Genomic DNA, 23,042 nt, shown 5'->3' with positions numbered 1-23,042 from the left:
CTATAATATGACACTCAAGAACAAGTAAACAAGGGGACCGATTGTCCCAAAGGTGTTTTTTTTTTCAAGAGACAACTGAACTTTCTTGTTTTCCTTTTGAAGACATTTTGCTTCTCATCCAAGAAGCTTCTTCAGCTCTCTTCTTGGACGAGAAGCGAAACGTCTTCAACGAAAAACAAGAAAGTCCAGTTGCCTCTTGAAAAAGCACCTTTGGGACAGCCATGACCTGGATGACAGGGCATCCCCATAAGCAAGGGAACCAATTGTACACTGAGGTTGGTGTCCATGGAAGAGGTGTAGAGGTAGACTGCTAGGGAAGCTTGAGTTGTGGATTTTGTTGCTGTCGAACAGGGCATTGGAAAGAATATAAGGTCTTCTGCAACTCCAGGATGGATTCAGACACAATGCTAAGCTATTATTTTGGTTTGTAGGTTTTGGCTTAACCTTTTGTAGGGAAAATAGCCACTGTGCTTTGCCAACCAAGGAGTATGGCTTAGCCTATCACCAGCCGATGTTGACCTACCCATCAAACCATGGTTAACAGAACTGTATGATGTATGAACCCATTCCCAAGGTTTTATTACTTCACACCAGTTCAGACCTGATTCTTCATTCAGTTTTCACAGTAGACATAGTTCAGCTCTTGATTGACAGAAGCCGAATGACCACTTTCAGAGGAATAAATGGCTTGCAGTTTTCATCGCAAGCAACACACAAAAGATTATTCTCCTCTGACACCTTTCAACAGACCAAGAGCTATCGCTACAATGGCTTGCAATATTTAAAAAAAAAAAAACAAACTCTCTTACAGACCAAAATAACGGTGCATTATAACGCATGCTGGAGTACTAGTTAATTGTGCTGAACAAATGTGCAACAACACATTTGAAGTTCACTCAAAATCTAAATTGATTCAGAGATCAAATATTAATTTCTTGAGAGTCAGTTTGATGGGTTGCCAGACGAAATACAAGTTTTGGCATATATCATTAGCAACCTCCAACGTCCACTAGGTTTCTGAAAAATGACATGTATGACACTCATCTGAAATTTGCTTTTTCCTGGTCAGCTAACTACATAGTTAATGACATGAAAACAAATGAATCCATTTTTGAACAAATGCTTTGTAGAGTGATGAACGGAACATCAGTCGCATGAGAAATGGAAGGGAAGAACAGGAGAGAGAGAGAGAGAGAGAGACAGAAAGAGAGAAAGAGAAACAGAAAGAGAGAGAGAGAGAGAGAACGAGAATAAGAAAGAGAAACAATGTGAATGAGAGACAGAAAGAATGAGAAAGTGAAAAAGAAAGAATGAGAGACAGAGACAATGAGAAAGAGAATGAGAGAGAAAGAGAAAGAATGGGAATGAGAGAGAAAGAGAAAGAATGTAAATGAGAGAAAGAAAGAATAAGAGAACGAGAGAACGAGAATGAGAAAGAGAAACAATGTGAATGAGAGAGAAAGAAAGAATGAGAGAAAGTGAAAAAGAAAGAGAGAGAATGAAAGCGAAAGAGAGAGAATGTGAATGAGAGAGAAAGAGAAAGAATGGGAATAAGACAGAAAGAATGAGAATGAGAATGAGAAAGAAAAAGAGAGAACGAGAATGAGAGACAGAGACAGAGAGACAGAGAGAACGAGAAAGAGAATGAGAGAGAACAAAAATGAAAGAGAATGAGAGAGAGAATAAGAGAAAGAACGAGAGAAAGAGAAAGAGAGAGAGAGAGAGAGCACACCAAGCTGACACTGGTCTAGAAGGAAAAAGCTGAATATTCCCCTAGGACCTTTTGCCAAAACAGCAACTCTGCTTCTGGGACTCTGTTTCTTTTGCAGGCAGGCTCAAATTATCTTTTCCCCTACAAGTGGGATGATTGTTGAACCAGCGTGGAATATCTGTGGCCCTGGAGTCAATTTTTCACCCAAGTTTCATTGATTGTCAGCTAATCTTCTACAGCCCAGGCTCCAGCCGAGCGAGGCTGCCCACGTAAAAATTACTTCGCCTTTCAGGAGGCCTGGTTCAACCGTAAAAGAGAGGTCACCTTCTAATGATGCCATTGCATGAAGGGGGTTTGGAGAGCTGGGTGAGAAGGGGGGGGCTACCTGGTATCTCAACAGATCTGGCTGCATAAATGGATCTAGGACTGGCTTCTTTCCCAGCTCAATTTGCCAGATAGCCCCATTTAATAGCATACCTCAGTAGAACTTAGATGGGGTATTTTTTTTATTTATTTATTTGAGGGGGAGGGGAAATGGCGTGGTGAGGTAGAGGACAAAGCCAGGAAAAATTAGAATCTGGAATCTACAGTAGGATCTAAAGGACAAGCTATATGAATGATGTAAGAAAAGCAGAAAAACTAAACATCTTCAGATGTAGAGTAGAGTAGAGTAGAGTAGAGTAGAGTAGGGTAGGGTAGGGTAGGGTAGGGTAGAGTAGGAGAATAGAATAGAATAGAATAGAATAGAATAGAATAGAATAGAATAGAATAGAATAGAATAGAATAGAATAGAATAGAATAGAATTAATAGAGCAGAGCAGACAGAGCAGAGCAGAGCAGAGCAGAGCAGAGCAGAGCAGAGCAGACAGAGCAGAGCAGAGCAGAGCAGAGCAGAGCAGAACAGAACAGAACAGAATAGAATAGAATAGAATAGAATAGAACAGAACAGAACAGGAGGTCTTCTAGTCCAACTCCCTGCTCAAACAGGAGACCTTGTACCGTTTCAGACAAATGGGGCCAAAGAGGGTCTATATTGGCACGGGGAAGGCATTCTTTCCTTCTGTCTTTCATGCTAGCCTCAACTGGCTTTTTCTAAAGCTCTATGCAAAACTTTTAACTTTTATGGAGGGATTCTGGAATGCATATATGGAAAATAAGAGTGATGACACAGATAGTGGCTTGAGTAGGCATAGAAGAACCTCAGCCTGGATTTCATACAGGTGTGTGGCAGCCTGGACAACGCACGTGTGGCTTTTCTTCTTATTTATTTAACTACTAAACTCTTAGGCTGCCTGTCTGACTTCGGCAAGAGACTCTGGGCCTTCTTTTCTGACCGGGATTCACACAAGGCTTGTTGCGGAATGTAAATGCAAATGGAACCGCGGACTAAATTAACAGAAGGCAATTAATATGATTATCCTCTGTGATTTGGATGATACCTTTCCTGTGCCAGATTAACAGACAACTGTTGGAAGTGGTTGGGGACCACGGTGTGTGTGTGTGTGTGTGTGTGTGTGTGTGTGTGTATGAGACATATGGTCCTGGAGCTGCTTTGTGCTCTTTGGAGCAAGAGGGAAGGGAGCTATCAGCCGAAAGAAGGGATGCCAGAGGAATGCACAAATGAAATCAGAATCTAAAGCCGATGGTGATACCCAATTTCCATATTTCTTTTTAACTTTGCCACCATTGTTTTTCACTTTCTTAAACTCTCTTTAGCGGTTGCTAAAGAGAAAAGATGAGCGAAGAAAGAAGCCAACGGGCTGTTTTACTTGTTAACGGCGATTCTTCAGCCTTCCCTGAATTCTTAAAGCAAAGAGAGGAGAAGGCCCAAGGCCGGGGCGTGGGAGGAACTTTGAGGACCAGGTTAATGCTGAGCCACTCTGCCAGAGGAACTAGGCTGCCTCCTCCTCCTCCTTCTCCTCCTCCTCCTCCTCCTCCTTTGTTATTGAACCAATCTCCTTCTCTTTCTCTTCCTTCTCCTTTTCCACCACCTTTATTATAAAACAATTCTCTTCTTCTCCTCTTTCTCCTTTATTATGAAAAAAATCTCCTCCTTCTTCTTCCTCTTCTTCTTTCTTCTTCTTTCTTCTTCTTTCTTCTTCTTCTTCTTCTTCTTCTTCTTCTTCTTCTTCTTCTCCTCCTCCATTATGAAAAAATCTCCTCCTCCTCCTCCTCCTCTTCTCCTCCTCCTCCTCCTCCTCCTTGTTCTTCTCCTTCCTTCTTCCTTCTTCCTTCTTCCTTCTTTCTTCTTCCCCATCTCCTCCTCCTCCTCCTCCTCCTCCTCCTCTTCTTCCTTCTCCGACGCAGCAAAATCAACCCCAAGCTTTCAAGGAAGGGAAAAACAAGAGGAGAAAGAGAGCCAAGAAGATTCCTGGAAACTTCCTGGAGGACGGATTTATCCAAAAGCCCGCCGAGGTGAAATCGGCTTTGGTGAGAACGAGGCCGGAGAAGATGAGAGTGGAGCATTAATTTTTCAAAGCAACGACGACGAGGTTGCCAATTCATCTCTAAGCCGCGTGTTCAAACGGAAAGGGCTTCTTTAATCTCTGATGTCGGAACAGCTGCCAATTCTCAGTTCTCTCACCTTTCAAGAGTCAATTATTCCCAGCCTGAAAGCTCGGGACCAGTCTTTCCCATGGAACTGATAAAGCAGCTGCTTCCTCGTGTCACGTCAAGTCGTTGACCTTCTCCAGCCTAGAGATGTTTCTCAGGTTGCAAACAAGAATTTTTCTATTTTCTTCTGGGCTTTATTTTTCTTTGCCGAGGAAAAGCGAGAATCAACCTGTGGGCTGGCGATTATCAATTTGTGCACATTATATGCAGGGATAGACTACCAGAAGGGCATTCTCTCTCTGTATATGTGTGTGTGTGTGTGTAGGTCATAACACTCATAATCACGGTCTCTCTCTCTCTGTCTCTCTCTTACCAGGTAAATAAATATGCAGGCCAAACACGTCCAACTTTGCATTAAAGCCCCTTTCCTCTTTTGACTCTGTTTTCAGGTTTTTTTCTTTTGGGGGAAAAATAGAACATAGAATCATAGGGCTGGGAGGGACCTCAGAGGTCCTCTAGACCAACCCTTTCCTCAAGGATAATACCGAGTCAAATGTTCCTGGTTTTGATGGATCAGCTGCCTATTATAGGACACGATATTTGACCTGGACAAGAGTGGCTTTAAAATAGAATCTTCTCCTTTTTGTTCTATATATTAATGTACACGTGCATGGGTACGTGTGGACATATTCTGAGGGCTAAGGGGTAAAATGGCATCGGTTTAAAATGCAGGAGAGAGAAACCAGTCCTTCTTTCTTTTTTCTCTCCACGGTGTTTCCAACGTCTCCTTAAAACATACAGACACAGTAATAGGCAAGTGGCCCGAGGCAAATCTCCATTCCTTTCTCACTATTTGTGAACTGGGGAAAACTTTTAGCCTCTTGCCCATCAACTGCTAACCCCTCTAAATTCCATGCTAGTGTTTCTCTCTCTCTGCTTCTCTCTTTCTGTATTTCTCTGTGTGTATGTGTGTGTGTTTCTCTCTCTGTGTGTGTCTCTGTTTCTCTCTTTCTGTGTTCCTCTCTCTCTCTCTCTCTCTCTCTCTCTGTGTGTGTCTCTCTCTCTCTCTCTCTCTCTCTCTGTGTGTGTGTGTGTGTGTGTGTCTGTCTCTCTCTCTCTCTGCTTTAAACCAGTGGTTTATATTCCCACTTCATTTTAAACCCTGCAATTTCTCTTTTACACTCTAGACAGATGAATCTGGTACTGCACCACCTTGACTGACGGATACATTTTATAAAGCCACCCCTTTTAAATGAATAAATTTGGGCTGCTTGACAACCTGGGCAGAAGAGAAAAACAATAGGGCAACCCCATCCCCCCCACCCCCGCCGTAGACGGAACTGAAAATACAGTTAAAACCAATGACAAAGCAACGATCAAGGCAGTGCATAACAAACTCACAACATAAGTGACCTAGATAATGGGCTCGTCTCACATCTAGTCCAACCCCTTGCTCAAGCAAGAGAATCTATATCATTTCAGACAAAGGGCTGTCCAGTCTCTTCTTAAAAACCTCCAGTGACGTATAGTCAAGGCCGTGGTTTTCCCAGTTGCAATGTATGGCTGTCAAAGTTGGACCATAAGAAAGGCTGAGCGCCAAAGAATGGAGGCCTTTGAACTCTGGTGCTGGAGAAGACTCCGGCGAGTCCCCTGGACTGCAAGGCGATCCAACCGGTCAGTCCTAGAGGAGATCAACCCCGACTGCTCTTTAGAAGGTCAGATCCTGAAGTTGAAACTCAAGTCCTTTGGCCACCTAATGAGAAGGAAGGACTCACTGGAGAAGAGCCTGATGCTGGGAAAGATTGAGGGCAATAGAAGAAGGGTGGCTGGATGGAGAAGGAGGTGGCTGGATGGAGTCACTGAAGCAGTAGTCGTGAGCTTAAATGGACTCCAGAAGATGGTAGAGGGCAGGAAGGCCTGGAGGAACGTTGTCCATGGGGTCACGATGGGTCGGACACGACTTCGCAACTAACAACAACATCTCCTCTCTCTATTACAATGGCTTGAAGAGACTTTTTTTCAGCAGAGGCATTCGGGGTGGGGGGTGGGGGTGGGCAACCTGCTGCTGATCCTTCTGCTCAGAATAAGCGCTGCATCCTGAGACGAACAAGGTGCCTCTGGCTAACTAGTACACAGGCAGGTTCTCCTGACAAGGGGTGCCAAAAAAGCCGGGGGAACTCTCTTACAGTACAGCACTGAACTACTTCACAAGCTGGAGGGGTTCCTTTTCGTTTCCATTTTCAAGCAAGCTAATTTGAGGGCAGTTTCTCGGGCTCACGCGCAAATGACGCACGGTGGTGTGCTTTTAGGCGAGGGTCTGCCTCAAATCTTGCAGAGAAGTTCAAGACCAGAAGATGCCTTACAAATAATGTGCTTGAGGCAGGCAGTTCATGCAGAAAATGCCCTGGGGAGAAAGCGTGCTGGCAGCACCGACCGTTTAGGCAAAAATGGGTTCAATTGCAAGCTTAGATTTTTTTTATTTTTTAATTATAAAGAAAGGAGATAACCTTTATATGTTTACAAACCTGTAAGCGATGAAATACGCAGGAGAGTGATATAATTAGAAATGAATTAGTTTGCCTGTCTGTTTTTTTAAAAGGATCAAAAATCCATAGTCTTTGGTAAGAGGCCTCTCAAGGTAACTTCTGGAGACAGAGATTGATTAGATTAGATTTTTTAAAAAAGATTAGACAACCTTTATTGTCACTTTTTTTTTCCCCTGTGGGCACAACGGCACACATTAAAAATGAAATTTAGTTGCTTGCTCTCAAAGTGTACACATACATAACACACATTTAAAACATACTATATGCAACATTTGTATAGACCTACACCCTTACATATAAGTAACATATAAACATTGGGTATGGTCTTCTGTTCTCTGCCATTCAGGAAACTAGCTTTGTTTTTCCAAAGAAGGTAGTATGAGAGGAGGAGGAGGAGGAGGAGGAGGAGGAGAAGGAGGAGAAGGAGAAGGAGAAGGAGAAGAAGAAGGAGAAGAAGAAGAAGAAGAAGAAGAAGAAGAAGAAGAAGAAGAAGAAGAAGAAGAAGAAGAAGAAGAAGAAGAAGAAGAAGAAGAAGAAGAAGAAGAGGAGGAGGAGGAGGAGGAGGAGGAGGAGGAGGAGGGAAGGAGAAGGAAGAGGAGAAGGAGAAGGAGAAGGAGGAGGAGAGAAGGAGGAGGAGGAGAAGGAGAAGAAGGAGGAGGAGAAGGAGGAGAAGGAGAAGAAGGAGGAGGAGGAGGAGAAGGAGAAGAGAAGAAGGAGGAACAGGAGAAATAATTTCTAAAGATGGGTTGGACCATGGTTCCAAAGAGGAGGACACACAGTGAGACACTTACATTGGGTCTGAATTCACGGGATGGAGGACAACTTGAGGTGGTCGGGTGGGCAGCTCAGGCACAACATCTGGAAAGAAAAGGAAATCCTGTTCAGAGACGCAGCTGACAGGGCACTCTCAGAAGGACCCCCAAAAGATGCTCAATCGGCGAAATTCGGGCGGCTCTTTCTCACAAGCCCATATAGTGTTGCCAGTTTGGACTGCTGAACCCTGCCCTGGGAAAAACACTTTTTAAATTAAATGGGCAGCATTTCATCCCACAGAGAATCCTTGCCTTTGACTGGAGCTATGATGGGAATTGCATGGAAAGGGGAGCAGAATCAAGTGGGAAAATAAACGGCGTCCTGGATCTGTAACAGTGGACATATTGGGAAATTTCAGAGCAGTCGTCTGTGCTGTCACTCAAATGACCCCCGGGGGACTAGCCTCGTTGCCAAATGCTATCATAGACCATTTCCCCACCAGCTATTTCTGGTATCTTCTGAAGTCACCCAACCATTGTTCTGTCAAAATTATAATAATAAGCAGGACGGGTTTTATATCACTGCAGCCATGGCTGGGTGTGTGTGTTATGAAGACAATATAAAACACTAATGGGGAAATTATTTTAATGAGTTGGCCTGCTGCAATATGTAGTGTACCCATAGTCATCGGCACCTTGGGTGCAATCCCAAAACTACTGGAGCAGCACTTGTACTCCGTCGGCATTGACAATATCCCCACTGGTCAATTGCAAAAGGCAGCTTGATTCAGAATGGCTTACATCTTGCGACCAGACCTTTCCTATTATTAAGCAACATCTGCCTATCTCAGGTCCTCGGGAGGGACTCGATAAGTCCATAAACATGGCAAATCCAGTCTAAACATCTGGCTGACAGTGCAACCAACCATAATAGAAATAATAACCAGGACACAACTTGGTCCAGATGCTCCCCATCACCCCTTTTCCTGTATTTCAACTATTCCTTCCTTCCTTTCTTTTTTTTTTTCTGGAGCCAGTGAGAAATCTAAACCCAACCCCTTGCTCAGAGAGTTCTCTTTAACAAGGTTTATTGAGGCCAAAAGGAAGGGATTTACAAGAATCCCAGCAACGGCTCTATTTTCCATGGATAATCGTGGATATCCCTGGGTACATGCAGGTAAAAACCTTCTGATTTTCTAAAAACCTTCCGGTTAGAAGCAGTCTTGTGATTGTTCGTGAACACTTACCTGGAAAAATGAATTGCTGCTTGTACGTGTAATAGTGAGAAGCTGTGGAAGAGTGAAAACACAATTTAGGAGGAATTAGTGATTAGCAGGGCTGCCGTTTCTGAATAGAACACAGAATCCTAGAGCTGGGAGGGACCTCGGAGGTCTTTTAGTCCAACTCTCTGCTCAAAGCAGGAATGCTTATGCCATAAAGTATACCTATGTTATATGAAAAAAAAAAGCAGATCCACATGTAAAAATCCAATTAAACTGATTTCTTGCTACTGGCGACTGTACGTAGCCATCTTCTCAACTAATGGTTAGCGCCCGTTTGGACTTAGATAAGGATCAACAGAATTCAAAGGAGGTTCCCGTGGCTACATAGGGATTCCAGGCTGGTTCCTCTTTTGATTCCACCCCCCAGATTCTGCCACTCCTTCCCCTACACTAGGATCGTTGGCAAGAACTGGCGGCTGCACCTAACAGTGACTGAATTGTTGCTGAATACATCGCACTTACCTGGCAAATTGAACTGTTTTTGTTGCCGCGTGCACTGCGGGGAGGGGTGCAAGGGCGAAGGTGGCGTGGCGCTGGGTGGCAGGGGAGGAGCTGGTGAAGAAGGAGTGGACGATGTGGTGGAGGAGGGATTGCTGCTGGAATCAGGCTGGTAGGGCACTGGAATGTGATCCTAAAGAGAAGGTCAACAGTTGGGTGAGCACTCAACCAGCAAGCCTGAATGTCTTCAGTTTGGGCTTCCCCAGAAGGTCTACAGGTCAACTCATGACCTCAATTGGGATCAGAAATTGCATTGCTAAGGAAGGTGGTTGTTCTCTACCGCAGGGGTCTTCAAACTTGGCCCTTTTATGACTTGTGGACTTCAACTCCCAAAATTCCTCAGCCAGCCAGGCTGGCTGAGGAATTCTGGAAGTTGAAGTCCACAAAAGGGCCATGTTTGAAGAGCCCTGCTCTACCGGAAGGCTAAAAGGGTGGGAGCAGTTCTCACTGCCATTCATAGGATGTTCCATAGCGCTGGGGTCACAGTGGAGAAGGCTCTTCTCCTGGACCCTGCCAGACAGAATTACCTGTGGATCCCTTGTGCTGGAACAAGTGGGATGGGCTAGTGCAGAGGCACACACCCCAGACATGGCTAAGTTTTTAATTCATTGAGCAAGAGTAAAATCACAAGGCAAACTAAAACAGGTCCTCAACCCCAGAATGGTTTGATCTCATAAGCAAATGTTCTTCTTTACTAACAATCTGCCTTTGGACCTGGGGCATAATATAATGCCAAGATCTGACATGTTCCCCTTTCAAAAGGCCTCTGTTCTCAGGCTGGTTGATTTAGCTTCATTTAATGGCTTTATTCACCCAAGCTGTTGACTTTTTTTATTGGGATTGCCCACCTCCAGGAAGGAGATTGGCTGCGGCTTTTCCAACGTGAGCCTTTCTACAAAAAGTCTCTAAAGCAAAAGGGAAAGAAATAAAGGGGGGGGGGGAGAGAGAAAGAGAAAGAAAAAGAGAATGTAAAAGAAAGAGAGAAAGAGACAGACAGAGAGAGAAACAGAGAGAAAGAGAACGTAAAAGAAAGAAAGGGACAGAGAGAGAGGGAAAAACAGAGAGAGAAACAGAGAGAGAGAAAAAGAGAACGTAAAAGAAAGAAAGAAAGAAAGGGACACACAGAGAGAGAGAAACAGAGAGAGAGAAAGAGAATGTAAAAGAAAGAGAGAAAGGGACAGAGAGCGAGAGAAACACACACACAGAGAGAAAGAGAATGTAAAAGAAAGAAAGAGAGAAAGGGAAAGAGAAAGAAAGAGAGAGTGGGGGAATTAGGATTTCTTTAACTAGCTAGGAGGCTGTCTAGCTCTCAGCTCATCTTGCCCATACAGTAAGAAATTCTCACCACGTATTTGGATAGTAAACCTCCACCTGGTGCTTCCTGGTAGTAAAGCTACACCTGGACAGCAGGCGGCATGTAAGATCTTTGGGGTGGAGAAACGGGAGGCAGGGAAAACCCACTGTGTCCCCTCTGGAGGATCCAACCTGGCTCTGGTTATTTCCCCATCCATCACTCCTCACGGGCCATTTAACTTAAAGGGGCAAGCGCGGGCATTTTGCGATAAGGTGCGACAGACGGGCGCTTCGCACAAGGCTGCACATCCTTGACGTAGCTCTATGGGGCTGCTGTCTGCCAACTATTTGATAACACCGTGGTGAATAAGAGTTCCTAACGCTGGCAAAGAGAGCTTAGGAGTTGGCAGAAGACGAGGGGGACTTCAAATTAATTAGGAAGATGGGGAGGAACCCTTAGGCAGGTCTCCATCTGTATCTCTCTTCTCTTAACAGAGCGATTCCTGCTTATTCACTTGCCCTCTTTCACCAGATTTTGGAGTCAGCAGAGAGGGGGGGGATTGGAGGGGTTCTACTTTGAAGCACCCAGATGTCAGAGTAATCAAAGAAGAAGCAAAGATCATAGAATCATGGGGCTGGAAAGGACTTTGGAGGGAATAGAATAGAGTAGAGTAGAGTAGAGTAGAGTAGAGTAGAGTAGAGTAGAGTAGAGTAGAGTAGAGTAGAGTAGAGTAGAGTAGAGTAGAGTAGAGTAGAGTAGAGTAGAATAACAGAAAGAATAGAGTAGAGTACAATAACAGAAAGAACAGAATAGAATAGAATAGAGTAGAGTAGAATAACAGAAAGAATAGAATAGAATAGAATAGAATAGAATAGAATAGAATAGAATAGAATAGAATAGAATAGAGTAGAGTAGAGTAGAGTAGAGTAGACAGATTGTAGAATAGAATAGACAGATTGTAGAATAGAATAGACAGATTGTAGAATAGAATAGAATAGAATAGAATAGAATAGAATATAGAATATAGAATAGAATAGAATAGAATAGAATAGAATAGAATAGAATAGAATAGAATAGAATAGAATAGAATAGAAGCTGGAAGCGACCTTGGAGGTCTTCTAGTCCAGCCCCCTGCTCATGCAGGAGAACCTATACCATCTCAGACGGGTCTTCTTGTTCAATCTCCTGCACAAGACAGGAGTCCTTATACCATCAATGAAAGTCAAAGTCAAAGTTCTACATTATCGAACAAGACCAAGCAAGGTATCAAGCGTATTGACTCCTGAAGTCTTAGTCCAATGAGATCCCATTTACAGTCTGGACTTGAACTCAAGAGTCTCCCAGCCAGCCTTCAGGCCTAAGGCGGGACTAGAACTCACCTCCAGAAATATTGTGCGTGGAGGTTTTCAAGAAGAGACTGGGCAGCCCCTTGCCTGACGTGGTATGTAGGATTTCCTGCTTGAGTAGCAGGCTGGACTCGGAGACCTCCGAGGCCCCTCCCAAATCGGTCGTTCTGATTCTGCCAAGGGCAGTCGGGTTCAAAGCCCGCTCCTTCATTCAGACTGCATTGTTGCACATTCCAGAAATGAAAAAGGAGAGTGAAGCTGGGAAGTAGCAGCGAGAGGAGGGAGCCATTGGTACAAATGCCAGGCAGGTGGAATGCAAATTGGATGCAAATAAGGCTTAAAACTGTTTTCGCACGACAGGCCTCTCTATTTTGAGCCGCGGATGTAGCCAGCAACAGGTTTCCACACATGACGCTCTGATGGCTGTCAGAAAAATCTGCCACTTTCTCCGTTTGGCCACTCTGAACAGAAGCTTGGATTTCAAAAAAAAAAACAAAACCAGAAAAACAAAATACTGTACAAAATAAAACTCTGGAGAACCCGGCTGGGTGATTTGGGGGCAATCGCCAGGAGATGGTGAGTTCTAGTCCCACCAAACGCATGAAAACCAGCCAGGTGATTTTGGCCAGTTACCAGGAGACTGTGAGTTCTAGTCCTACCTTACACATGAAAGCTGGCTGGGTGATTTTGAGCCAATCCCAAAGAGACTGTGAGTTCTAGTTTCATCTTAGGCATGAAAGCTGGCTGGGTGACTTTGAGCCAATCACCAGGAGACGGTGAGTTCTAGTTTCGTCCTAGGCATGAAAGCTGGCTGGGTGACTTTGGGCCAATCGCCAGGAGACTGGGAGTTCTAGTTTCATCCTAGGCATGAAAGCTGGCTGGGTGACTTTGGCTCAATCACCAGGAGACTGTGAATTCTAGTTCTGCCTTAATCATGAAAGCTGGCTGGGTGACTTTGGACCAGCCACCAGGAGGTGGTGAGTTCTAGTCTGGACTATAAGATGGGATCCCCTTGGGCTGAGACTTCTTGCCTCAACCCCCGACGGGTTTTTATTTCACATCAACCAGATTTGCTGAGATCTCGAGTCGAATTGGCAGGCATGAGTGGAAATCCAGCAAGCCATCTGCAGTGCGCTGGCCCTCCAGATGGCTGAACAGACCAGGAAGAAAACAGGATGATACTGTTTGAAAGCTGGGGGGGGGGGGGGGGAGAGAGGTCTTGGCCAATTTCTTCTCTATTCCTTTGTACTTTTGTTGCAGGCCTGGTTGCCATGGCAGGCGAAGAAGGTGGTTTATTTGCTTATTTATACAGAATACAGAATAACAAGAGGGGTTGGGAAGGTACCTTGGAGGTCATCTAGTCCAACCCCCTGCTCAGGCAGGAATCCCTATACCATTTCAGACAAATGGCTGTCTAGTCTCTTCTTAAAAACCTCCAGTGTTGGAGCATTCACCACTTCTGGAGGCAGGTTGTTCCACTGATTAATTGTTCTAACTGTCAGGAAATTTCTCCTTAGTTCTAGATCGAATCTCTCTTTGATCAAGTTTCCATCCGTTGCTTCTTGTCCTGCCTTCGGGCGCTTTGGGGGAATAGGTTGTCCCCCTCTCAAATACTGGAAACCTGCTTGCTTATTATTTTATTTTATTTTATTTTATTTTATTTTATTTTATTTATTTTATTTTATTTTATTTTAATATTTTATTTTATTTTATTTTATTTTATTTTATTTTATTTTATTTATTTTATTTTATTTTATTTTATTTTATTTTATTTTATTTTATTTTATTTATTTTATTTTATTTATTTTTTTTTTTTTTTTTTTTTTTTTTTTTTTTTTTTTTTTTTTTTTTTTTTTTTTTTATTTATTTTATTTTATTTTATTTATTTTATTTTATATTTTATTTTATTATTTTATTTTATTTTATTTTTATTTTATTTTTTTTATTATTTTATTTTATATTTTATTTTATTTTATTTATTTTATTTTATTGTGTATCTTACTTATTTTACTTTACTTTGTTTTATTTTTATTTGGTATTATTTTATTCATTTGAGCTCCTTGAACCCTACGGGTCCACTGACTCTACTCCCTTGCAGCTACAAAGATTATTAAGGAGGGATGAATAAGTTTATTACTGCTTTCTCTTTTCCTTCAGATCTGTTTCGCCTTTGATCATTCAGAATCCTCTTCCTTTCAAGTCCCTGCACGAATCTGTTTCCTTTCTTGGGGAAAAAACAAAACAAATCTAAAGTGAAGATGTATTTTATGGTGAGAGGGCAATGGATTGGCTTTTTGATACAAAGGACGCTCTTTCAGATTGGTTTTCGGGGGTACAATTTTTTTTTTAAAAAAAACCTCTGGCAAGAGGGAGGGAGAGAGGAAGGAAGGAAGGAGGGAAGGAAGGAAGGAGTAAAAGAAGGAAGGAATAGAATAGAATAGAGCTGGAAGGGACCTTGGAGGCCTTCTAGTCCAGCCCCCTGCTCAAGCAGGAGAACCTATACTGTCTCAGACAAGGAAGGAGGGAAGGAAGGAAGGAAGGAAGGAAGGAAGGAAGGAAGGAAGGAAGGAAGGAAGGAAGGAAGGAAAAGAAGAAGGAATAGAATAGAATAGAATAGAATAGAGTAGAGTAGAGTAGTGTAGAGAGTAGAGAGTAGAGAGTAGAATAGAGTATAGAGTAGAGTAGAGTAGAGTAGAGTAGAGTAGAGTAGAGTAGAGTAGAGTAGAGTAGAGTAGAGTAGAGCAGAGCTGGAAGGGACCTTGGAGGTCTTCTAGTCCAGCCCCCTGCTCAAGCAGGAGAACCTACACCATCTCAGACAGGTGACTGTCTAGCCTCTTCTTAAAAATCTCCAGTGCTGGAGCGGCCACGATTTCTGGTGGCAAGCTGTTCCACCGGTTAATTGTCCTCACTGTCAGGAAGTTTCTCCTTAATTCCAGGGTGCTTCTCTCTTTGATTAGTTTCCAACCGTTGTTTCTCGTCTTTAACTCTGGTGCTCTGAAAACGATTGGTCCATTTCAATCTGAACTCTGAAATCTTTTCGATTTATTTTGATTTGTTTTGGTTTTTTGGGGGGGGAACAGAATTTTAATAATCAGGGATGTGAGAGCCATGCTCCAACTTCCTTAGGAATTTGCTGGCAGGGTTTCGAACCCAGCCTTTGGCGTCCCTGAATGGTTTAATTCCACGGTGGCTGCTGGCTGACCCCAGACTCAGCACAGCTGGCCAGCTGCCCATTTCCTCTCCAGTCACAGCTCCGCGATCAAGAGCCACAAGCAGCTTTGGCAACGAAAGGAAGGATCTTTTCCTCCCTTCGACTTAAAACAGGCTTTTGAATTCGGTCAAGTCACCCTAAGCGCTCCTTTGGCTGGGTGCCCTTGTGGCCGCCTCACCTTGTTGATTTTGTTGGTTTTGGGGAGCGTCTGGCTGATGGGCAGGTCTGAATATCTGGGGGGTTTCCGCAGAGGATTGTTGATGTCACATGGCACGGATTCTGTCCGGACTAATCTTGCTGAATCAAAAACAAAAGAGAGAGAGAGAGAGAGAGAAAGAAAGAGAAAAGGCTGGAGAAGAGGAAAATAAAAATAAAGAAAAGAGGCGGAGCGAAATAGCCCACCTTCGGCCATCTGTAATTTTATCATTATCGTAAACATCATTATCGTAAACACATAGAGTATGTTGAAGTGTGTGTGGTGTAGGTGTACGCTTTGAGAGCAAGCAACTAAATTTCGTTTTTGATGTGTGCCGTTGTGCCCACAGGAAAAAATAACAATAAAGGTTATCTATCTATCTATCTATCCATCCATCCATCCATCCATCCATCCATCCATCCATCCATCCATCCATCCATCTATCTATCTATCTATCTATCTCTATCTTTATCTATCTATCCCCCTCTCATCCATCACCATCTCTCTCCCTCTCATCTATCTATCTATCTATCTATCTATCTATCTATCTATCTATCTATCTATCTATCTATCTATCTATCTATCTATCTATCTATCTATCTATCTATCTATCTATCACCATCCATATCTCTGTCTGTCTGTCCGTCCATCATCTATCTATCTATCTATCTATCTATCTATCTATCTATCTATCTATCTATCTATCTATCTATCTATCTATCTATCTATCCCTTCCCCTTTTTTTCTTCCCATCCCCTCATCCAAGGAGCTCTGAGGAACCATGCTTTGCTGCGTCTTCTTGGTTCTTGTCGTCATGTAAAAAGAAGAAAGCAAGGAGCTCCTGAATTATTATGTTTTGAGAGAGAAATCCTCTCCAAATTCTTAGCTGGCTCCTGCCCCAATTGACTGGAGAGGTAAACTCTCCCAAGACCAAAACTCTTTCTTGCAGAACTGGTGAGAAAGCAGAAGTGGGAAGGAGTTTGCGCAGGGAGAAACTGCAAGGATGGAAGGGTTTGGAAGCCCTGGGAAAGGAAAGGCGACTCGTATATGAAAAAGGACGGAGGGGAATGTTTCCAGTAGGAAGTTAGCAAAGGACACTGTCGCTTTTTGTTCTGGGGACCCAAACGGAACTGTAGTGGCTCTTACCTCCACGGTGGATGATCAGCAGATGACAAGGTGGGGCCTCTTTGGTACATTTGTTGTGGCACTTTAGCCTAGGAGAAAACAAGCAGAGGAAGCGCTGATTTGACGCTCAGCTCGTGGAAAGTCAGACTTCAGAAAGAGTCAAACCGGAAGAAGCGCAAAGGGGTTTCTTTGTATTCATTGATTTATTTGACTTATATCCCACCTTTGTTATTATTATTATTATTTTGATAAACAATTCAAGGGGAAGAACATGCCTAATACTCCTTCCTCCTCCTATTTTCCCCACCACGACAACCCTGCAAGGTGGGTTGGGCTGAGAGAAAGAGACGGGCCCAAAGTCACCAGCCGACTTTTATAGCTAAGGTGGGACTAGAACTCACCGTCTCCCGGTAATTGGCCCAAACTTCACCCAGCTGGCTTTCATGCCTAAGGCAGGCTAGAACTCACATCTCCTGGTGAATGATCCAAAGTCACCCAGCCGGCTTCCATGCCTAAGGCAGGACTACAATTCACTGTTTCCTGGTGATTGGCCCAAAGTCACCCAGCCGGCTTTCATGCCTAAGGCAGGACTAGAACTGACAGTCTCCCAGTTCTTAGCCTGGTGCCTTAACCACTAGAGAAAACTGCCTGTCTACAAGGTCATAGGACTACAAAGACATCCAGATCAAGCTGGGGAGAGAGCTGGTTGTGCAAAATCAGTACATCCAGCTTTCTGATGCCAAAGGCCCAACCTTGACAAATATCAGTGAAACAATCTTATTTTAGACCCTTTATGCTCTGGAGTTGCGGGGAGAGATATATATAGGAAGGGCTAGATGTCTGCCACAAAGGAAAGCAGAACCCAGACACAACAGTTTGGTATATTAAGTGTCTGGGGAATGCACAACCTACAAAAAAGGAGACGTACTTGCAGTTTTTACATTTCAGCCCAAACAACATTCCTTTCCCGCAGACAGTGCACGTCTGGGACATCCAATACTTTGTGGAAAACCTGGAGGGAGAGAGAGAGAGAAAAAGAGAGAAAGAGAGAGAGAGAAAGAAAGACAGAGAGAGAGAGAGAGAGAGAGAGAGAGAGAGAGAGAGAGAGAGGGGTTGACCTCTGTTAAGTCTATAAAAACTTCTTCTTCTCCAAATGAGAGTATTTCTCACCAAATAAATCTCCCATGATTTCTGCGGCCTTCCTTCTCCCAGTCACCCAAGTCTGAATTACTTACTGATTTTGTTGCAGCAAGCCCATACAAATCAATCGCAACTCACTTGCTCTTAGTATTTAACGCAAGTGAGATTTTTGAGCGAGTCAAAACCAACTATATATCCACCCAGGCAAAGAGGGCAGTTGGGAACTTCGCTAACTTTTACGGCCACCAGTAAAATCCCCAAAGCATCAAAATATTACTTGGCCTGAAATTCAATTTCGACGCAGAGCGGGCTGGTGTCCCCGAATGACTGTATCACCTGGAGTAACTTTTTGTACATACATTTTCTCCCCACGCTTACTATGGTTACTAAGGGATCGGATTATTGTTTTATTTTCCTGTCCCCAAGTATCCATAGTTACCAGCAACAATGATGCACAGAAAGACTGAGTGGTATTTGTTGAGGGCCCACAAGGAGGATATAAACAGCTATTCTTGCATCAATTAGATCGTAAAATACAATACAATAGCTATCTCTGCCAAGGCTCTACAGATCCCCCTTGTATATATATATATATATTTGCTATACCTGTGTTTGATTGAGTTTCCAAGATCCCGTCGAGGAATTTGGGGGGACCAGCGAGGTACTGAGAGCGTATCTGGAGACAGAAGAGGAAGACAAGAAGAACTCAATGAAAAATAGTCAAGCTATTCTCCAAAGCGCCTGAAGGCAGGACAAGAAGCAACGGATGGAAACTAATTGAGGAGAGAAGCAACCTGGAACTAAGGAGAAACTTCCTGACAGTGAGAACAATTAACCAGTGGAACAACCTGCCTCCAGAAGCGGTGAATGCTCCAACACTGGAAGTTTTTAAGAAGAGACTGGACAGCCATTTGTTCGAAATGGTATAGGGTTTCCTGCCTGAGCAGGGGGTTGGACTAAATGACCTCCAAGGTCCCTTCCAACTTTATTATTATTATTTTTTTAAAAAGGAAAACTCACTTTCCCTTCAGCCATCGGGAGGATCTGGCTAATTAGGGGTTAGTGATACTATTAGCTTTCTGATTACTTTTGGAAATTTGTTTACAAGGTAGGTCTTTTTCCCAGGATTCTCATTTCTTTTTCCCAATCCAGCTGCTGAATTCCAATCTCACTGACCAACAGAAAAAAAAAGAAAAGAAAGAAAATCAGCCAGCAGTTACCCTCAAAGAACAATGTGATGACTCTGGCAATAAGAACATGAAGAGTTTATCTGGTTTAGGCTAAAAACATCAGGTGATGTTATTTAGAAACATAAGGAGATCTGAAGAGACTAGAAGCATTTGAAATGTGGATTTACAGGCAGCTGTTATGCCTAAGCTGGGTTGACAAAATCAGAAATGAGGAGGGGATAAGCCGCCTGGGAAAGCCAAGGAAAGTCATCAAAACAATTAAAAAACGAAAATTAGAATATTTCGGACAAGTGATGTGACACCCAGAAAAATACGGCATGCTCCATTTAATCCTCCAGGGAAAGACTGAAGGCAAACGAGGTCCAGGCAGAAGAAGAACATTGTGGCTTCAAAATCTAAGGGATTGCTTTGGACAAAACTCAGCAGCACTTTTTCGTGCGGCAGCTGATAAAAACAGGATCGCCAACATGATCGCCAATTCCGATAACGGATATGGCACAAGAAGAAGAAGCAGATCTGGGCTCAAGGAGACATGAAACCATGCAGGGGCTGGATCACGTTTTGTCCCAACTAAACTGAACTAGGCTTTTAAAATGTGGCTGCTCTCAAATCTTACCTAATTTCTCCTGAGCCACTCTTGGGGGTTCACTCTCAAATCTATCCATATTTAGGCAGGACTTGGAATGCATACACACACACACACACATACACAAAGTCACTGGAAAAAATGTGACGCGGAGGCCCGTTGCGTCCTTTGCCCAAGACACCAGGAGAGAATCTTCTCTCCTAACACGGTGCCTGCTGTAGAGTTAAGAGTTGTTGGTGACCGTCATTCATTTTTTTATTCTTCCATCAAAACACACACACACACACACACACACCTCTGGCTCTCCAGATGCTTGACATTTCATCCCCCCCAGACCCCTCCATCCCGGTTCTGCTTCGGACCCGCCGGAAGGACGCCTTCTCTGCAGGCTTGTAAATTTCTACTTGCAAGGATAAATACTTGGCTTGCCTCAAAGAGCAAATTAAAAGAAGGCTGCTGACCGTCGAAGCGAGGCGTCCGTTTATATTTTCTCTTTTTAAGCCAGGGGGGGGAAAAAACCCAAATGGATTCTCAGAGACCGAAATGCCGTTTCTGAGCAATATAGACCTGGACGGCTGGAATTTGACCATCTGTAGGCACCAAGCAGGCCAGGCGGCAGTGTGGGAATCCCCCCGGAGGGTTTTCTACATACATCAGCCAATCTTTATTATAGAGGCTTTGAATGCCGCTGTTTGCTTTTGGTATCCCAGGCAGGTGAAGGTGTTTTTAATTACGTGCCATTTCGGAAGGTTACATTTGCATCCGGTTTCCTGTGCGGTAGCAAAGCTCCCTTGGCTGCGTAAGAAACCGTAACTTAGAGAGAGAGAGAGGGGGGGGGAGAGAGAGAGGGAGAGAGAAAGAGAGAGAGAGAGAGAGAGAGAGAGAGAGAGAGAGAGAGAGAGAGAGAGAGAGAGAGAGAGAGAGAGAGAGAGAGAGAGAGAGAGAGAGATATGGTTCGTTTTACGCGGCGAAGAAAAAAAAAAGTTGCAGAGTTAGCCAGGAAGCAAATACGATCAAGCCCTCTGATTCCGGACGGGAAGAAAGCGATTGGCAGAAAATGCCCAAAATTCATCCCAAGCTGGCTCCGTCTTTTGGCTATACAGGCAGTCCTCAGCTTACGACAGTCCGCTTAGTGACCCGTTCAAAGTCATGTCATGGAAAAAAAGTGACCGTTTTTCAACGTTTTTACAGCCATCGTGGCCACCTGATCCAGCCAGCCGTGTCCTTTTCTAAATGACTCCATTGCGTTCCCCTTGGCCAGGTTTCTGTGTTGCCTCTCACCCACCGGCCAATAGGCTATGTTTTCAGGTAGTCCTTGACTTACGGCCCATTGCCGTAGTTACGACGGATCCTCCAAAAGCAACTTATGACCCATCGAAGTTGTAGCTGCAAGCAAGTGACCAATCCGGGGCTCTTGGCAACTGGCCTCCGTTTACAACTGTTTGCAGTCCCCGGGGTTGCGATTTATGACAGTCTTGCTGGAACACCCCCCTTTTTTTCCCTCGCCCTGGTTGTTAAACAAATCACTGGAGTTGTTAAGTGAACCCCACGGTCGTTAAGTGAATCCAGCTTCCCCCATTGATTTTGCTGGTCGGAAAGCCGGGATGGGAAGGTTGCAAACGGCAATCACGTGACGCTGGGATGCTGCAACCTGGTGTAAAGACAGGTAGCCCTCGAGTTACGGCCACCCTGGGGCCTTGAATTTATGTTGCTAAGTAAAACGTGCGTTAAGTGAGTTGTGCCTCATTTTACGACTTTTCTGCTAAGGGAATCGTTGCAGTGGTTAAGCTAATGACAGGGCTGTTAAATGAATCTGGATTCCTCCGTTGACTTTGCTCGTCAGACGGTCCAAAAAAGGGAGGTCACGTGACCCCGGGACACGGCAACCGTCATAAATATGAGTCGGTTGCCCAGCGCCTGAATTTCGATCATGTGACGGCTGCAAGTCAGTGTGAAAAACGGTCCCAGGTCACTTTTTTTCAATGGCATCGTAACTTGAACGGTTGTAAGTCAAAGTCCTGATGGGCCACAACGGTCTCACCTGGTCCTAGCTTCTTAGGTTGCCCATCTCGACCCTTAGGATTTCTGCCTGCCCTTTATTCCAGTCTCTTGTTTATTTTATTTATTTGATTGAATTTATCTGCCACCCGTCTCAACCATTCGAGTGGCACGTCTAGACTGGGGTCCAAAAATCCCACGCCTGCCTCCATGGAGGAATTAGCATCTCAGCCATCAGGCATTAAATCAAAGTTATCTGCCCAAGAGCCCCGGAAAGCGACCGATTGACACCCCTCAAGATCTGCTCTGGATCAGCACAGGGGCAGCTGCTTTAGCTTCAGAAATGCCATTTGCTCATCGCTAGATCACCTTCCACGAACCAGCCACCCCCTCCTCTCTCTCTCTCTCTCCCCCCCCCCCACTTCTCCTCCTTTGTGGACCCAGGCAATTACAGATGCTTACCTGAAGGTAAATTAAGCCCTCTGCCTTAGCGCAGTTTATTTCGACTGACTTTTACTCAATTAAATCCTGCTATTTTACAGAGAGAGGGGGGCGGGGAAGAAAGACGGAGACTAGCTGAGGCACTTAATTATTTTCTATAACATGTTCATCGCCATATATATATATATGTGTGTGTGTTTTTCAAAATTTGGATTGCATCAAATATATATAGATATATTATTCCATCAAATATATATAGATATATTATTAATGTCCAAATATATATAGATATATATGTCCAAATATATATAGATATAATATTAATTCCAAATATATATAGATATAATATTAATTCCATCAAATATATATATAGATATATTATTAATGTCTACCAGGAATTGCGACCTCTGAACAAAGCCTCTGTGATTCGCAGGTAATTATCTTCATTACAGGCGCGATGGGTGAAGGATCAGAAGTATTAACAAGGCCCCCAGTGTTTGCGGTGTGCCAGGCAAAGAGGGAGAGGATCGAAATGCTGCTGCGGGGAGGGTGGGTGCTCTGCCAGCTAATTTGCTATTTTCTTCTCTAAGCCAGAGACGATGAAACGGCAGCAATTGCCTTGGTGATAAAAGAGGAATCCGTAGCAATAACGGGCAACTTGTATTGTATTGTGAACTTGGGAGGAAGCTTCTATCCCACCCCTGTAACGGAATAACAGCATAACAGACTTGGAAGGGACCCTGGAGGTCTTCTAGTCCAACCCCCTGCCCAGGGCGCTTGGCCACGTACAGTGGGCTTGTGGAAAAAAAGCCGAGGAAAGTTCAATACTGAGGCATACCAGGATACAAATAATCCTAAAGATCAATACTGCAGAGAGCAGAACTTTTTTTTTTTTTATAATTGGGACTTAGGGCTACTGAATTAAAGACTCGTGGAAGATTAATTTTTTACATCTAGTAACGGGCGTGAGGTTATTAAAGGCACAAAGGAAGAGAAGTATTGAAATTCCCGCAATGGAGGGAATAGATTTAAACACCGTTAGAATTAGTGGAGGGAGAGGAGAGCGCTCTCAAAATATTGCTCTGAGGTACCCAAATCAGCCCCCCTCCTCCAAATTTCATCTTCAAATGTCTAATTATGGAGAGAGAGAGAGAGAGAGAGAGAGAGAGAGA

At 43.8% G+C, this 23,042-nt stretch overlaps 1 protein-coding gene across 1 annotated transcript in view; it reads right to left on the bottom strand.

Moving 5' to 3' along the window:
• The window catches only part of KSR2 (kinase suppressor of ras 2), a 65,355-nt gene that overhangs the window by 2,289 nt on the left and 40,024 nt on the right, over positions 1 to 23,042 (bottom strand). The window contains exons 5-11 of the mRNA XM_015821963.1: positions 18,262 to 18,331; positions 17,444 to 17,527; positions 16,531 to 16,604; positions 15,373 to 15,491; positions 9,308 to 9,476; positions 8,810 to 8,851; positions 7,602 to 7,668 (exon numbers count right to left, since the gene is read on the bottom strand). Coding sequence (XP_015677449.1) covers positions 7,602 to 7,668; positions 8,810 to 8,851; positions 9,308 to 9,476; positions 15,373 to 15,491; positions 16,531 to 16,604; positions 17,444 to 17,527; positions 18,262 to 18,331 — 625 coding nt within the window. The remainder of the gene's footprint in view (positions 1 to 7,601; positions 7,669 to 8,809; positions 8,852 to 9,307; positions 9,477 to 15,372; positions 15,492 to 16,530; positions 16,605 to 17,443; positions 17,528 to 18,261; positions 18,332 to 23,042) is intronic.

The sequence above is a fragment of the Protobothrops mucrosquamatus genome, unplaced genomic scaffold (genome assembly GCF_001527695.2).
Source record: "Protobothrops mucrosquamatus isolate PMUCROS unplaced genomic scaffold, P.Mucros_1.0 scaffold1439, whole genome shotgun sequence".
Lineage (NCBI taxonomy): Eukaryota > Metazoa > Chordata > Lepidosauria > Squamata > Viperidae > Protobothrops > Protobothrops mucrosquamatus.
This window is presented reverse-complemented; position numbering and strand designations above follow the sequence as displayed.